Source organism: Panthera pardus, unplaced genomic scaffold, assembly GCF_024362965.1.
Source record: "Panthera pardus isolate Hobbes unplaced genomic scaffold, ASM2436296v1 HiC_scaffold_10, whole genome shotgun sequence".
NCBI classification, from domain to species: Eukaryota; Metazoa; Chordata; class Mammalia; order Carnivora; family Felidae; genus Panthera; species Panthera pardus.
Window position 1 is genome coordinate 97137378 of NW_026526655.1, and position 17694 is coordinate 97155071.

The following is a 17694-nucleotide window of genomic DNA, read 5'->3' on the forward strand; positions in this document are numbered from 1 at the left end:
GCCTGCCACTGGCTCAGATCAGGTGAGGCAGCGCTCGCTGGCTGAAGGAAGCATTTAAGAGAGCCAATGTCTGTGCCATCTATCATGGGCCTGTTCTTTTTAATAACATTTCATCCCCCGAGAAGCTTTATTATCTTGGCTAGCACTCCTGGGTTTCCAGGAAATGATGGCAGCTGCCATGTCACCCAACTTCTGGCCACACCCACCGGGGTTCAGGAGGGAGAGGCTGACTCAGAGCACAGCTGCCCGACCAGCGTGGCCATTGTGTGTGAGTGCACATGTCTCTGCCCTTGACGCAGATAGGAGATTGCTTTTTTTGAAGTAGATAATAGTCAGACATCCAATATTGCAAGGGTCATCCTGGTTCGTGATGCTAACCTGGAATCCAAGAGGCCATGCCCCTGCTAATATGTCTGGGGGCCATACTATCACAAGTAATGTGAACATCTGAAATGATCTTATTTTACATGTTCAGCACAGAAAAGCAGACATTACAGAAAACTTGGTCAAGTCTATGAGGTCCCGAGGAAATGGTGTAGTAAAAACAGATCTAATACAGACTACCTTTATGGATATGCAATGAATATCAACTCCAAGAGATACAAGGCATAGTGTCAGAATCTGAGAAGGAAAGCAGAAAAAAATCTAGTCCATGGCTTCAAGAAGTATATAATCTAATTGAGAAGTGGAACATTGATATGGAAACAGCCTATAAAATAGAATGGATATAAGTTCAGAGTCAAATGGACAATTTGGACATTTAGGCCAGGAATTCATAGAGGAAAAGATCCTTTGAATGAGTTATTATAGAAAGAGAATGAGTATCTCTGAATAACAAAAAAAAAAAAAAAAAAAAGGATCAGGTTGTAAAACTTGGTTATCATTGGCAACAATATGGAACTGAAGAAAAGAGAAGAAATTCTCATTTAAGCATGTTGAATTTAGGAGATGACTAGGCCCGGGGTGGTTAAGAAAGGTGAATGGAAATAGTAATTAGTTAACCTGTGAAAAATGTTTTGCACAAAAGCTGTTACAGACTAAGAATGGAAGAAGATCAAAAGACGCTAAGCAAGTTGAGGGCATTCATTCCAAACTAGGATTGGGGTAAAATGGACACAGCCACAACTTTGAGATTGACAAGATATTTGAGTTCTAAAGTGCCATTATTAGGCCAAAGAGCAGGCTGGATAGACTATTCCAGCCCATTTCTCAGGGGTTAATCTCCTAAAATATCTGAAGCTTTGTTCTATATTGACATGATACTAAAGACTTTTTCCAAAGTACATTCCATGTGAGCAGTAGCTTTACCTCGTATACCACTCTATCCCCAGGGTCTAGAATACCATGTAATACATATTAGGTGCCCAATAAATATCTGTTGAATAAATAGATAAATAAATAAGTGATGTGGCAAGAGCAGCATAATCCATATTTAAATATTCGTGAAGATCTGGGTACAGAGTTGAGGTAATGACTGTTGCTGTCATACTGTGGCAGAGCAAGGGATGGAATCCAGAATGAAAGCACGTTCCACTGACATTGTCCCAACTAGCACATCCTTCCATCCTAGGATCCCTCATGTTTACTATAACTCATTCAAAGGATCTTTTCCTCTATGAATTCCTGGCCTAAATGTCCAAATTGTCCATTTGACTCTGAACTTATATCCATTCTATTTTATAGGCTGTTTCCATATCAATGTTCCACTTCTCAATTAGATTATATACTTCTTGAAGCCATGGACTAGATTTTTTTCTGCTTTCTTTCTCAGATCCCTCATGTATACCTCTATACTGAGGTATAAGAGCATCTTACAATTGTCACAATAAAATAGAATACAATACAGAATGTAAAGCTTAATGTTCCTAAATCTTTAGAACAATTGCCACCAAGGAATCTTCTCTTTAGAACAAGGATCAATAAATTGCTGATTCTGAGTTGCCCTGGTTCTAGGACTCAATATGTCACATATCCTTGGGAATAACTGCATCCAAGGGGAAGGCTGACCAGTCCTACTGAAACATGAATTGCATTAGGAGATGAATAGCTTAAATATGAAGAGAGTGAACATTCTAACATGTACAAATATCTGTGCATTCCTGGATGAACTTACTGTACAGTCCCATTGGACTCAATGACTGTAGTAAAGTGCCTAAGAGATTGGCTGCCATGGTGTACTGCAGCTCTTAAATGGTCTACCAAATTCCATTAGAAGTAATTTCAGGTTGCCAATTTTCAGTTACTGAATAACACGGAATATTTCTCCCTGGCTTTGGCCCTCACAGAATACATTGTAATAAAAACTTGGCACTTTCAGATACACTTTTATGATGATCACCATTATGATGGTATTGCAGATCTTTGGACGGAGAACTTCCATGGGGGGAAAAATTAGTATAACCTTTTTACACTCATCATCCTCCAAATAAGAGTATTTTTGTTCTTATTAGAGCAGCCTCAGATCTATCAGTCCAAAGTGAAAACATAGCTATCTGGTGCTGGAATACACAGATGGCCCCTTCATGCTGTATCTTCCTCTGATGAAGTTCATGAGCTCTTTATGCTGCACAGACAGCATACAACTCTCATTCCTGAATAAAACTTGTAGTTAATATTATTGTGCTAGAAGAAGAAAAAGGAATCTAAGAACAGAGGTTAGCATGTTCCATTTACTTAAGCTAATTACACAAGCCACTATCAATGAGCTGGATCCTTATCCCGATTCTAGGTCACTTTAAAACACTGCAGGTTTTTACTTTTGGAGACATTGAACAATATTGATCCCATCAAATGCATTACTTAAGGTGATCAGCCTACATTTTAAATTACATTTGTGGATTCATCCACAACCTGGAAAACAAAAATCAAAAAGTATGACTTTAAATGGGCATGTGATGGCACTAATGTTAGAGTTCACAGAACTCACAAACATGTCCTTTGCATGTTCATAAAGTAGTTTAAGTCAAACTTATAATGACAGGCCTTTCCTCTTCCAAATGCCTTAATCTGCCATGAGCTACATTTGTGATTTTCTTTATGTTCCTTTTTTCTCTTCCCACTGACACACCTGGCCCCACATCTTCCCCCATTTTCCATATATGGGAGCATTTCTGATCTCTCTGATAAAATGGCTTCTCTTTCCTACTGCCCTTTGGATCTAGTTTTAAATGTCCTCAGGGCCATTGTTTATCTCTGAGCTGAGTTCTTTTTCTTTCTGTAAGGTATATTGTTTTCTAGCCACCCTGTTTCTTCCCTTACTGACCTTCTCTCTGCTTGCCTTTTTTTTTTTTTCTTTTTTTTTCTTCCAAAAAGTAAGCTCGCTTTTTTCCCTCTGGGTTCAGGGGGTCCAGCAGAGGTCACTAAAAGCCATTGATCCTGGTAAAGGACAGAAATATAGTTAATAATATAGTCATAAAAACACATCTCAGCTGAAAATTACTCTTTCACCTAATAAAACCAGTTTGCCCTGGAGATACTGAAGAATCTTCAGGACCCCAGTAAGGAAACAGAGAGTGCCCCAAGTGGTGAATCGCACCTCCCGACCAGTTGTTGGATGGAGAGAGTGGTTCTCTATTACCGATCCGTCACATTAATTTTTCAGAAGGGCAAGTGAAGAGTAATGTGTCCAGTTGAGGTAATAAAAGGAACTGAGCACAGGGAGAAAGTAATTATCCAGGTTGGAATTCGACCAGGTTAACAGGGTTAACACCACAACTCTCAAGAAAAGTCTGGAGGGTCTCTCCTGTTCACCAAAGGTCATTTTATCTATTTTTATGTCTTACTCAGAAAGTAGCTCCGCCAGGAATACAGTAAGAGGTGGCATTAAAGAAGAGATTAGTGCCTCTGAGAAAAGAGAAATGACTTCGGCTGCATCTTTTCCTGTGAGACTGGCCTTCCCCCAGCAAATATCACTTAACTTAGACTTTGCAATGTGCGCACAGCTTCAACCAAGAATCCCTGGCTTAAAATACCTCTTCTCCATTCCCACAACAAGACCATAACACAAAACTCTGCCATGGATCCATCCTCCCAGTGCCCAAGATTCACTCATCATGAAAGGGATGAGGGAAATCAGACCTTCAACATGAACCCTATGTCCAGGATTAGCCAAACTGTCCCCTCTATTAGATTTATCTGCATCCACCTGGCAGCTCTTATGTCTTTCACATCTACTAACTCCCCTCTCTCTTATTTCTTTGCCTATGAGGAGGTTTTTCTGCCCAACCTCACCTACTGCCCTCTATGAGGTGTTTTTGCATCTTTGTAAAAATAATTTTTAATGACAACTAAGTGGCAGAGCATTCATAAACTTGATTCCCCTCCCCCCCCCCCAGTGTTACTTCCTGCATCTTCTTGGCCTTGGGGCATTTATGACTAGTTAAAATCTACATCACCATACATAATGAAAAGGGTTGGGTGGTGGTAGGGAGCATGGTGGGGACGCTTCTTCCCAATTTCAAGTGCCTCTTTCCAGGAGGGGGTAACTTCCTAGGAGCTCAGCAACTCTGGGCTCCCCTCATTCACTTGTCCAGGAAAGAAGGAGGGCTGGCTTATGTAATTAGCAAGTCTAGGAGAACAGGGAATGTTAAACCCACCTCCCCCTCTTCTCACCCTCTCTCTGGAGTCAGGCTGGCTGTGCTGTAAGCTTTATGGGAGGACACTTGCCCCCAGTCCAGGGCTCCTAGTTACCAAGCCTATTTCTAGAATGAGTATGAGGAAACTCCCTTCTTTGCAGTTAGAAACCTCATTCTCCAATGTAAGCTTCCCCATTAATGAAGCTGATATTTTATTCTCCCACCAGCCTTTTCATCTTATTCTTCAGTTTGTTCAGAACATAGGTGAGGAAGAGAGCTATTTATTGTGCCAATAATAGATGCTTGGAAGACACCCAATTAAGAATATTTTAGAGTCACAGAGCTTTACAGAGAAGGAAGATTCTAAAAACTTTAATGTAAAGACTAAGGCATAGAGGGGTTACACAGCTAATTAACACAATTCCAGGGAACTAAACACTGGTTTCCAAATACCTGCTCTAGGGCATAATGATTAAGATCCCAAGTTCTGTAGTCAGGCTACTTCTGCTTGAATTCTAATTCCCTAACTTATTAACCAGGAGTATGTGGCTAATATTTACACCTCTCTACCCTGTGTTTTAACATTAATGCAAGTAATGGGGAGGAGAAGGATTAAATGAGATAATTCGTTCAATGCACTCAACCCAGGACATGACACATAGTAAAAACACTTTATAAACGTAGCTATTTTCCTACCACATGTCTTCTCGAACTGATTGGCAGCGAATCTCTACAGCAATAGAGAAATAAGACTATGTTATGTTGATGTTTACATTAATTTGTGCTAAAAATGCCAGTCCTCTTTGTAAGGATTAATGTCCAGCAGAGGAGTGATGTTGCCTTTGAATTTCACAAGATGTGAATCTCTTTCTGACAGCTTGTAGTAGACATACCAAGTTTCAAGATACAATCAATGGATGCAAACTTCTTTGAAATAATTAAAGAGTAGCCTCCATCATAAAACACTAATCCATTACACTATTTCATGAATTTATGACTTGTTTTTCCCCTATGGGCAGGAGTTTCTGGCTGTACATGTATAGCATGCACCTCTTTGAAATTGATGTCATTAAGCGTATATTTTTTTTCTGGTTTACCATTTAAGTTTTTCTCTATCACTTTATATAATCTTTCCCATCTTTTCCTTATGGTGAGGGTCCATATAGCCTTCAATTTTATCCTTCCTAGAGTTCAGGATAATGGTCTAGGCAGAATCTCTAGTCTACGATCATTGTTGACTCTGGAAAAAAATGGTATGCATTTCTGTGTTGAAAATTAGGGACCGAGTTTCCAGGTCCAATTTCCCCTGAATTTGAATTTGTATGAACCACAAATTCCATAAATACCCCATGGAGAGAACAGCCAACACGAGCCTCTTCACCTTCCAGAATGATGTAAGAGTGAAGTGAAATCTTGGATGGGAAAGCTGTCTGGAAACAAAAGCTATTTATTATTAATAACCCAGGTACTGAGCTGATACTTAAAACTGAACCTGGTTGGGGCTCTTAGAACCCCTTATGATCTGCGTTTCTGCCTTTACAGTGATTATGTCCATTACAGAACCCAAAAGGGCAAGGATAGAGACTATTCCAATGACCTATGGGCCTAAAGTAGACACAGAACGGTGTACAGATGCAACAGGGGCCTATTAAATGGCAACTCCTTGGAATGCCATCCCTCTTACTTACCATATATCTCCATCATATTCACAAATCAAAATCATTTCCACAGCCCCTCTTCCGTGGAACTTTCTCTGAGAGTCAAGACCACACAGTTATTCACACAAAGTCCGTCACATAGCAGATTGGTTTCATTGATCGATTAACTGTTTGACTACAAGGAATTAAGTTAGTTAAGTTACAATTCCCAGGGGATTTCCGCAAACTCTATCTATCCACTTGCTTGAATTATCACCAGTAACGCCACGGTTACACGAAAGGCAGAAAAGTATTTTAAGAATATGCAAAGCTATGTATTTTAAACATGAAAATATATTTTCCCCTGCCCTGTTTAGCCATACCTGGTTCCCAAGTGCAGTGAAAAGCCCCACCAGAAAGAGAACTGTACAACTGTTGCCACCTATAGGTGACAAATGTAGTACATTAGTTTGATCACAATCCAGATGAATATACGAAAGAAATGAAGATGTCTTATGGAACCAACACAATCCTTGTCAAACACTGACCTTCACAGGGCTTCTTATCATTAATATTGTTCTTCTGTAATCCTTATTTCAGATGCTCCTCTTAAAGATAATAGTGGCTGGTATTTGTAAAGCTGTCTCCAGGATAGAGGTTAAGAGCTTGGCCTCTGCAGGCAAACTGCCTAGGTCCAAATCCACACTCCACAGGTACTGCTGCCTGACCTTAAACAAGTTACCTAACTTCTTCAAGCCCCGATTGGCCCCAAATGAAGATACTAGTGACACCTTCTGCCACAGAACTGGTGTGAGGATGAAAACAGATAAGCTGTGCAAAGTGCTTAGCAGAGTGTCTGCACAGAACAGACTCTCAATTAAATGCTGTTATTACCATGATTAGTTTGCAAAGCACCTTCACATACAGTCACTGCCAACCAATGTGCAGTTTTGTTGCCACTCGATAGATACATCATTAGCACATTACTGTTTGACCTCAAGCCCTCCTTGTATTTTAAATGTAAATGTTATAGGACTTCAAAATTTTAAAAATACCTGAGATCTGACAAGACAGTGTTGAGGACAGCCTGGTGTGCTTCTAATTGGAGACAGGGAAGGAAGCTACTTTAGTGCTTTTATTCTTAGCTGGTAGGACCACTGGCAAAACCCAAGCAAACAGTTGAGACTGTTAGAGAGGGTTGAACCAGAGAAGGTTGAACCCATCAAGTCTCCACTGAGAATTTATTGATGACAGAGCACTGGACAAGGCCTTTGGGGAGAAAGCTGGTGGGGGAAGGAGGAGGAGGGGGTCAGACAGGACATAAAATGTATAAAACGTGATCTCTACCTCAGAAGTCCAAACAGAGAGAAGACTGCGATTGGACATATACAGTGTGCTGGGGCGGAGGGGTTGCTATTTTGTTTTTTTCTTAATATAAGCAAACTAATTAAAAATGAGAGGATCTTAAACACAAGCAAATAGTCTTCTACATTGATAGCCTCCTCTTTAAAATCTAAAGATCTGGGCCCACGTTTCTGCATGGTGACAATAAGCTAGATGTTAAGTAGCTGTTTCTGTCTCCAGAGCAGGCACGTGCTCTGAGCTGACCGCAGTCCTCACCACTCCGTGTCACTACCCAACACTGAGGCTAGGTGCCAGGTGGCTGTATTGGTCACTCTTGCACTGATACTGTTCTGATAGTCAAGAACTATCTCATTAAAAACTGTGAAAATAAAAGGAAGACTGAGAAAGCCATGTGATTTTTCTTAAAATGGGCCACTCCTTCATTTTCATCACCTCCATAGGCCTTTGTTTCAACCAGCTGAAGAAACAAACTGACAAGCACGAAGCATTTGAAAAACATGACGTACTATTTATATCTGACACAGTGGGTGTTTTAGTGGTAAATAATTCTGTCTTCATCTCTACCTTAATACACTGAGTCATACTTATCATCTATCTTCCTTCCAAGACTTCAAGTTCTTCCAGACTAGGTGATTGTCAAAGTTTAGCAAGTATCAGAATACCTGGGGAGCTTGTTCAAAACATCTGCTGGGCTTCAGCATCTCTGATGCAGTAAGTCTGGGTGGGGCTCAGGAATTTGCATTTCTAACAAGCTTTCCCAAATGCCCATGCTGATGGCCTGTAGAGCAGTTTCGGAAACACTGTCTAGAAAAAGAATCCTGCCTTACTGTTATTTATTGACCACCTACTACTATGTATCAGGTCTTAAGGTGTTTTAGTTCGACTACTCCCAACAATCCTGAAATAAAAGTGTGTCCTACGATTTTACACCTGCAGAAGGGAGCTGGAGGGCACTCACCCAGCCAATAAAAGGGGAAAGGTGTATTCAGGCTCAGGTGTGTCTGCCTCCAGGGCCTCGCCTGCTCCCCTTGCCACCTAGCTGTATATACTCAACACCAACACCAACACCTTCCACCTGTGTCATGCTCCCTTCTCTATTAAGTGTTTATTAAGTGACTTTGAGATCCATATGGACCAGAAATAGGCAAGGAAACTGCTCGTGGTTCTTGAATAAAGAGACAGGGAGAAGGTGTTCAGGTGAGGAGAAAATTGCAGTGAAGGTCCTTCACTTACCTACATTTGGTACATCAAAGCATTTCCTGTTCTCCGTGCATTGTTAGGATGGTACTGTATAATTCTTTATTAGAAATGTCTAAAAATTGGCATGGCAATGAAAAGGGGCTTTTGCATGGTGTTATTCCTAATTATGGAGCCACTTTTCTGTAATCACCTAGAAATCTGTTCCTTAGCTTGCTTCTGATTTCAAAGCAGCCATTTGGGGTTGAAAATGAGCTCCGAGAGTAATGCTCCTGTACATTAACAGTCTAATGAAATAAGTACTACTTCAAGGGTGATTTTCAAATATTCCTATAGAATTATGCCATTTCCATAATGGAAAGAGAAACTGTGTCTCGGCCTGCTCTTAGGACATCAAAGGCATCCACTTACATATCTTTTTCTTTCTCTATTACATATTTAGCAAAGGAGAATCATAGGCTTGGATTATGTGTGTTGTTCCCTGGATCAGAACACAATTTCCTCATTGCGCCTGTGTGCATGCATTGTAACAATGTGTGTGGGGGTTGTGGTAGGTTGGGGAACAGAACTGCACTATCAGAATCTGGGATAGTAGCAATTGAGATGGTTTGGCAAGTTACTTAAGTGGAATATATGGGTGGCAAAATGAACAATATATGGATGGCAAACAAACAAACAAAAACACAGGACATCTTGTCTTTTATTACATAAGAGCATGGTTTAATAGGAACAAGAGCATGGAAGGCAGCCAGCCTGGAATTCAAATCCTGTTCTCTTGCCATTTGCTACTTGGGCGAGTAGCTCTGTTGCTCTGAGCTTTGTTTTCTTCCTCTTTAAAATGAAGATGTGTAAGTTGCAAGTCCCCTATGAAAATGCTTCTAGATAAAATATATTCATTGAGTTTTACATGGTGGATGCTTAATAAATCGTAACTATCATGACCATGTCTAAGCCCCTATTCCTACCTTTTCCTGGTGTTTGGATAGAATTGTTGCCCAAAGAGGAAATGCCTTAGTGGCTTTAACACGTCTACATGTGTTGCTTTTGTATCTGTACCTCTCTCTTCTCTCATCTCAGACCTTAGGAACCACTTGAGCAATAGAATATATTCATGTTTATAGAGTTCACCTAGGATAATTATTGAATATGGCTGCAGTGTTTTATAAAGTCCTGGAGACTGCCAGTAGCATCCTACAAATATCCCCATTTAGAGTGGTATTACTGGAACCTCCTGGAGGGAGAGGTTACTAATGGGCAAAAGTGTTACTATGTTCCCCCCCCCCCCACCTTTGGGCTTTCTAGAATCTACACCCACAGACCTGGAGATCTCTTTCAAATATCTTTGGGCTCATAAAGGGAGAAAACAGAAATATGATAATGTTTCCCATGGCAATTTAAGGGATTGTATGCCTTGCCCACCCCACCCCCCATATAACCCCAACTTCTGGCTGAAACTCAATCCTTTATCCATATTTAAAAACAAGACAACTACTAATACTTAGTAAGAAAAGAGAGGAGTCTGAAACTTTGGTGAAGAAATATAAGGCACTTTACCTGAACAAATTTCAAATGGATCCATTTAAAATGAAATTAAGTGGCACTTTACCGGTTTGCAAATCGGGACCTATTTATCTCAGTAAAATGATTAAAGTCTTGATTTATCCCTAAAATAGCCTTTATTATTACCTTTAGTTATACCAGAAGGTTGTTAAAGACTTGTAGGCTCTCTCTATCCCTTTAAACTGCACGTTATACAGACAATAATTGAATATTGGATAGAATAACTTGATTTTCCAAAGAAATATGTTTCTAATATTTTCCTCTTTTTATTGCAGAAATTGAAACAAGTTGAAGAAACAAAAGAAGATCCTGAGAATAGATTATCTAAAATTTCCCTGGAGTCATTCAATAAATATAACAGCAAAACTATGATTTTGTTAGAAAGAGAGAAGAACTCTCTAAACACGGTTGAAAGACAAAAGGAAGAAAAAGAAAAAACTGAAGAGGCATCTTTGAGTAGCTCAGATAGGCCTGGGGTAGACAATTTGGAATCCCTGAGTGATTCTTTATATGACAGCTTCTCTTCCTGTGCAAGTCAGGGTTCAAATGATGTATAAAGGACCGTTTTTGTTGTTGTTGTTATTGTTGTTTTTTCTTAGCTGAAAATGGAGCACTTAAGAAACAGTTGTGTGGAGGGGAACAGAGATGGCAACAATAAACCATGGCAACAACGGAGCCTCCATTGTCAGATTCATAACAAGTAACCCACTGGAGCTTCCTTTTCTGACAGGGCAATAGACTCCATTTGTTGTGTTTCACCAAGATTAGATGTAAACACACCCACAATGCAGAAGTCTTAATTTTGCACTTTTTTTGAATACTTGTACAGAAGTTGTAAATTTTTGGAAAAGAAATTATATTTGTAGCAAAAAAAAAAAAAAAAAGACAGCAATAAATTGAATCAGTGCCATGCTCTTGAAATGATGTACTAAGTGTTAGAAGTTGATAATATATTTTTCAAAAATTCCAGCTAAAGTGTTTTGTTGACTTCACTGTCCTAGTCCTCAAATTGTTTGTGGGTACACTCTGTAAAGCTAAAACAGGGCCTGCCAAAAACCAGAGGGCTCACTGTCCTCTCCAACTCACAATCTCAATGTGATATAAACTTTAATTCTAATGCAATTTCAAAATTGTTACCAGGGAGATTCAGGTTCTAGGAGTGAGTGTAATTCTGCTTCCACTGAAAAATGTAACAGGTACTCAAGTGTGACACTGATGGGAAAGGATGTGGATCAGAAGTGACCTAATTCTATGTTCAACTACAGGTTTTCCCTCCAAACATTTTCTTACAACCTCTTCTGCTTAGTGCTTCTCTATGATTCTCAACAGTATTTGATTTTTTATCTTCCTACTCTTTTTATTAAAATCTGGGGAAACTAGAAATGAAAGCAAATTCCTGTCTGTCATGTTCACTTTTTTAAAAATAAAATGAATTGCTGGTGCTACAAAAAATTCTTACTTTTTAAGATCTTTTTTTTTTCCCTACAAAGTCTGTGTATATGTGAGGATAAATTCTATTTTAAAGGTTATTTGTATTTTTTCTAGATGTGAACTATTTATAATTGCTTTTGTACAGGAGTTTGTAAAGTAGGCCTAATAGAAATATTTTTAGGATCTATATGGTTACTTCAGCACACGTTTGTATGTTTAAAGAGTGTTGTATAATCAGTGTTATTTGGTTAATTTGTGCAATTTGTTATATTGAATTTTGTTGTCCTAAATGAAAATTATGTAAAGTATCATTGTCTTTCAGACTTTGAAAAAATTCTTTTGTTTCATTTCTGAATAAAAGTTCTATCACAGTTGGCACCCTCTGAAATCTGCAAAGAACTTGTTCAAGGATCCTTTGGCCCAGTTGTTTGCTCTCACACGTGCTCCAGACAATCAATTCCCGGAAGAAATAAATAAACTGGCCCCCTTTGCTCCCGAGATAGTAATTCAGCCAATTGTAAGATCAGAGTCTGCAGACAAGGGTGTAATGGTCAGAGCGTTCAGTCTCCCCGAGGGGTTAACCAACTAGAAATGAAAAGAAGAGGGGGGCAAAGGGAGAGAAGGAGCCTGAGGCAGATATGGAACGATCTCTGCAGAGGAATTACAAGAAAGTCATTTAAGCCCATTTCCAGACCTGCTCCGCTGGCAGGATGGGAAAATAAATAATCAGCGTCCTGGCCTGAGACAGCTTCCTCGCGGGGAAGGGAAGGGCAGGCGGTGAAGAGGAGCTAAGCTTCTGAAGCGATTTGCACAGAAATGGGTTCTCCCCAGGGACTCAGGGGGAAGGGTGACAACGTGCGGGGTTGGGGGCGGGGGCGCCGAGGCTCCCACACCACCTGCTGCAAGGCTCCGCTCCAAGGAAGACGAACTCAGACCGGTGGCATCCCGGGAGTATTCAAGGTGGGTCGCTTGACTGAGAGAGGGTGAATGGGACGGGGTCTTAGAGGCGCAGGGCAGCCTGCGACTGACTCCTGGGCTGGGAAAGCGTGATGCAGGAGAGGACCTGGGAGGACGTACTAATAATAACCCGTGACTTTGAGAAAAGCTGGATGAAGATCCCGGCCTTTGGGAGGAAAAGAGAGCAAAGATATTCCCTTCTTCACCCGATTTGCTTTCTGGTGGGAACTCGTGACAGTCGTCCCCGGGAGGCCAACCTGTCCTAAGCTAGGCTTGATGTCACTGCACCCTCCAGCTGTGCGAGCGGGCAGACGGAAGGAGGGCCGCCCGGGGCGAACGGCGCCTGTCCAGGCAGGGTCCTCACCACACCCCGCCCGCTCTGCGGCCGCTGAAGCCAAGCCTGGTCTTGAACCAGGGGCCTCTACGAGGAAGAAAAGGCGCAGCTGCGCCGGCCCCCTCAGGGAGCCTGCAGGTGTGCAACTTCGTCTTACTCAGGGGAGCACGCGCCCCTCTAGCCAGCCGCCCCCGGCACTGGGCTCCCAATGCGGGCCTCCCAGCAACCCCAGCTGGGTGGACCAGCCCCGGGGGGCGCGGAGGGCTAGTGGGGCACGCGGTCCTACGACCCCACCTCGCAGGTCCCGCAGTCAGCGCCCGGCCAGTCCCCTCGGCACCTGCTGCGCCCTCCTCACGCTTCCCCAATCTCCAAGCCTCCCAACCTTGGAAAACTACACTCTGCCTCTCCTTCTGGCGTCCCTGTCCTGGGGACGTGCGGAGGCGGGAGAGGAGGGCGATAGGAAGGGGGTGGGGACCTGAAAAGACGGTCCCAGCCTTCCTCGCCCGCCACCCCCACCCCAACTCGGCAGCCGTCACGTGGTGCCTGGAGTGGGAGGTGGGGAGAAGAGACGAGAGTTTTTTGGGTGCTCCGGCTCGCCAGTAGTTCCTCCAGTCTCAGCCGCCAACTCCGGAGGCGCCGCGCTCTGCCCGGGAGCGCCCGCGGGAGGAGCAGCGACCCGCAGCCGGGAGTCCCGGCACGGGCGATGCTGGCGCCGCCGGCGGCACCTGCGGCTCCTCGTGGCGGCGGCGGTGGCCTCGGCGGCAGGAGCGCGGGCCCCAGCAGCCTCGGCAGCCACAGCCGTTGCGGCCCGGGCCGCCTCCGCCGCGGTCGCCGCCTCTGCTGCGCCTGCCCTCTCCCGGTTCCGCGGCTCCGGGAGGATGTGGGTCCTCGGCATCGCGGCAACTTTTTGCGGATTGTTCTTGCTTCAAGGTAGGGAGACGAAGAAACCACCGGCCCCGCTAGGCGAGCACACCCCATCTACCCGTCTGCCCCTTCGCCCCTCTGGCACCCACCTCCGGGCCCGTGCTGCGCAGGGGTTGCCCAGCGGGAGTTTGGCGGCGGTGACGGGTGCTGGTGCCCGGAGTCGCGACGTGGGAAAGTCTCCAGGAGGAGAGGCGGGAGCGATGGGTTTGTGGGACCCGAGCTGCAGATGCCCGGGCTGCGGGAGAAGAAGCTGAGCTGGGGAGGACGGAGGGTCCGAGATGTGCTGGGGCCTTGCCGACGGAGAGGGGGTGATAAAAAGCCCCTGACCCCACCAAGTTAGCAGGCGTCTCCAGCAACCCGTGGGAGTGGCGCCGCCGACAGGTGACGGAAGCGCTGGGCAGCCTGTGGCCCGGGCGCGCCGGGGCTGTGTTGCAGCGCCCGGAGCGCCGCCGTTGTGGAGCTGGGAAGAAGCCCGGGGGTCCGGGAGCAGGGGGTGTTAGGTCTAGACAGGAGCTCATTGATCCAGGCAGAGCAGCCAGGCTGGAACGCTGCGAGATGCGAAAACGTTTCGGTCCTCTGAATTATGCAAACGGCTCTCGAGCGAGCGCTGCAGAGCGGGGACCCCCACCGGACCCTAGCCAAATGGTTGCCCTGAAAGCCAAGAAGAAAAGGTTGTGGTGTCGCGGCTCGGGCGCGCGCGCGCTCACACACACACGCCCCTTGCACACGCTGCGCCTCCCCGCCCAGCGCTGCTGCGGGGACTGTCCCGAAGAAAGGCCGGACACTCGGGGCGCAGCACACTTGGCGTCTGGCACTTCCTCCTGGGTTCCTGGGTGGTCGCGTAGGGAACCTCGGAGCCCCAGCACAGGAACGCTGACGACAAAAACTAAAACTAAAAAGGCGTCTGCAAATGCAACCGCGAATGGTGCCAAAACAGTAATTAAGCAATTTGTAACCAATTAACAATTAGGCAAATCCTTAGCTGTACACTGGAGCTGAAGCATGTCTCTGGAGCTACTTCGCTCTCGAGTTGTGTACCCGGCCTCTCAACTTCCGTGGCGGAAGGGCCAGGTGTGGTGTCGGACGGGCTCTCTTGTTTCTGGAGCATTGGTCTGGGGGTCGCCGACAGAATTCATTTGTCCTGCAGGACCCTCGGTGTCCGCGCCGCCGGCTGCAGGCTTCAGCCGCATACGCCTTTCTTGGAGACCCAGGGGTGCCGAGCCCAAGGACCCCAGAGGTCGGGATCCGTGGCTGGCTGGGGCAGAGGAGGGCCGCGGTTTCTGGGGTGGTCTCTGTGAGGGCTGGATCTAAATCCGATTGCTTCTGTCCCCACAGGCTTTGCGCTGCAAATCCAGTGTTACCAATGTGAAGAATTCCAGCTGAACAACGACTGCTCCTCCCCCGAGTTTATAGTGAATTGCACGGTGAATGTTCAAGACATGTGTCAGAAAGAAGTGATGGAGCAAAGTGCGGGTAAGAACCAAGCAGCGCTCACCTGCCTCCAGCCTGGGTTAGGGGTAGGAGTGGGAGGTGGGGGGCCGGGGGGCATTAAATTACAAGAAAGGGGACTGACTTTGATTTAATGCACACACACTGGTTACCACAGATTTACTTTTACAATGCTGGCAAAAGGAAGAGTTCCAAGTTAATCTCATTAGAGTTAATTACCAGGGCTTCTCCCCAAGGGACTCTGGAGGGGAAGTGCATTTAAATTAGTGGCTCTCCTCTTTTTATTTACTCTCCTCATCTCTCTGCTAAAAGCTGATCAGGAGGCTGGAAAATATATGGATAACCAGCTCGGCTTGGGCAACTAGACAGTAGCCTGTGAGCAGTGTCAGCCTGAAATATGAAGCTAGTTGAAGTTCCCAGAGGTCAGAGCTTGAAAAATGTGTTTTGTCATAGAGCCACGCCATATTTCTTAGAAGAACACTACAGGATCTTTATTTAATTTTAGAGCTACTGCATCAAATTCCAGGCACCAATTGCCAAGATGTTCAAAGGAATGTAGTTTCCAGCCCCACAAGCTTAGCTGCTAGCTGGCTGATGAAAGGTGCTGCGCTTTATGTGGAGAAGGAGGGCATCCTGTGAGAGCAAACCTCACTTACTTCAGCTGACCAGAGTTTTCTCCCTGATGTGGAACTCCCCAGCCACTCCCAATAGCCTTACCAGAAATCAAAGTCCCCTACAAGTGCACCTGGAACTTTGGGGAAAGGAATGGAACTCTACTTTGAATTCCAAGGTCAAACCCATAATGCTAGACCTTGCCATTTTCGGGATATTAACAAGAGGGGAAATCGCATCATGTGGTGAATGATACGGTGTGAACCGAAGTTCTGTTCCTCTTTTGTTGGCTTAACTGCATAGCCCCCCAGAGCTTTTGGTTGAAGGGATTAAATCTGTCAAGTGATGTTCTTAACCTACTAGCAAATGAATGCAAAGGCTACAGTTTTAAAGGCAGCACCTTGGAAAAGTAGTTTCTTCTCAGAGAAGGGCCTGGAAATACCTTGCTACTAACCGCACAGATATTTGATGAGCAGATAGCTAGCTCATCAATGTGTGGCGAGAGGGTATGTGTGCGCAGTTTTAAAAGCTGTTCTTTTTAGGTCATTAGGTGTGGATTCTTTCCACGGAAAGCGCTCTCTTGGGAAGTCTGATACATAATTGCTCTCAAGAATAATTTGTCCCAAGAAAAGCAGCATGCATTGTTCTGTCATTTGTCATGGGATTCGGGCTATTACAAAAGCAAAATAAAATTTAGTGACGATTCTGTAGCTAAGATTGATAACTATGATTTTGGTAAGTTGTTTCTTTTCTCCTTGTGTTTCATTCTTGAGGATTTTACCTGTAAAATCTGCCCTTTTTCCAGAGGTACTGCTGCAATTTTAGTTGTAATCACTCTGAACGCTTTACCGTTGTTTTTTTTTTTTGTTTTGTTTTGGGGTTTTGTTTTTTTGTTTTGTTTTTGTTTTTTGCCAAATATTTGCAGCTTTCTTTCAAATGGTAATTTAGACCCAGAAAAAAATAGGGATAAACTGTGGACACATTAGGAACTTCCTCTGGATCCTCTAGGCCAATGCTTACCTGGGTATCATGTTTTATGAGCTGGGATATGGTTGAGACAAGGAAAGAAAAAGATACAACCCAAACTATAGCCAGAAGAGATGTCCTTTTTCAGAGAGATGTTTCTTCCTCTCTAGAAGTATATGTAAGATAAATACCACACACTCCATTTTCATAGTGGTGTTCTTCATCTTGCTTTATTCTGTCCTCTAAACAACATTATAAAAAAAAAAGGCAGAGGGGGCATTATAATGCCTGTCTTACCTAGGGGAACCTTTAGCACAGGGAGTCTCCAGGGCTGAAATTGCTATTAGTTGGATCAAGTGGATACCTTCTCTCCAAACTAGGTTCCTCCAGCCATAGACCATAGGCCAAAGGGTACACAGAGAGTGAAATAATAAAGCAATACCAATTGAGAAGTCTAGAAAACAGACACAGCTTGGACTCCAAAGAAAAGCCTGTGATAAGGGGGAAGGACACACATTCTAAGCCTGAATTCAGTAAAGTTAGCCAAATGCATGCTCCTGTGTCAAAAGAGCAATGTTTGGGGATCTGCTCCTTCCAAGGTACTTGGATTTTTGTCTCCATGTACTTGTTAGACCAATGAATAGACATGACACTTAACCCTCCTGATGCTGACAGGGATGGAGAGCCA

General features: G+C 44.0%; 2 protein-coding genes across 8 annotated transcripts in view; both read left to right on the forward strand.

Moving 5' to 3' along the window:
• Positions 1-12152, forward strand: part of NCKAP5 (NCK associated protein 5) — a 959339-nt gene extending 947187 nt beyond the window's left edge. For 6 of the 7 annotated variants that reach the window (XM_019454167.2, XM_019454177.2, XM_019454159.2 and 3 more), the window contains one exon: positions 10609-12152. In XM_019454167.2, the coding sequence (XP_019309712.2) occupies positions 10609-10890 (282 nt within the window). In that variant the 3' untranslated portion in view covers positions 10891-12152. The remainder of the gene's footprint in view (positions 1-10608) is intronic. The other variant, XM_019454202.2, reaches the window with a different exon arrangement.
• Positions 12153-13682: 1530 nt separating this feature from the next.
• LYPD1 (LY6/PLAUR domain containing 1) overlaps positions 13683-17694 on the forward strand; it is a 38061-nt gene continuing 34049 nt past the window's right edge. The window contains exons 1-2 of the mRNA XM_019454245.2: positions 13683-13985; positions 15315-15452. Coding sequence (XP_019309790.1) covers positions 13934-13985; positions 15315-15452 — 190 coding nt within the window. The 5' untranslated portion in view covers positions 13683-13933. The remainder of the gene's footprint in view (positions 13986-15314; positions 15453-17694) is intronic.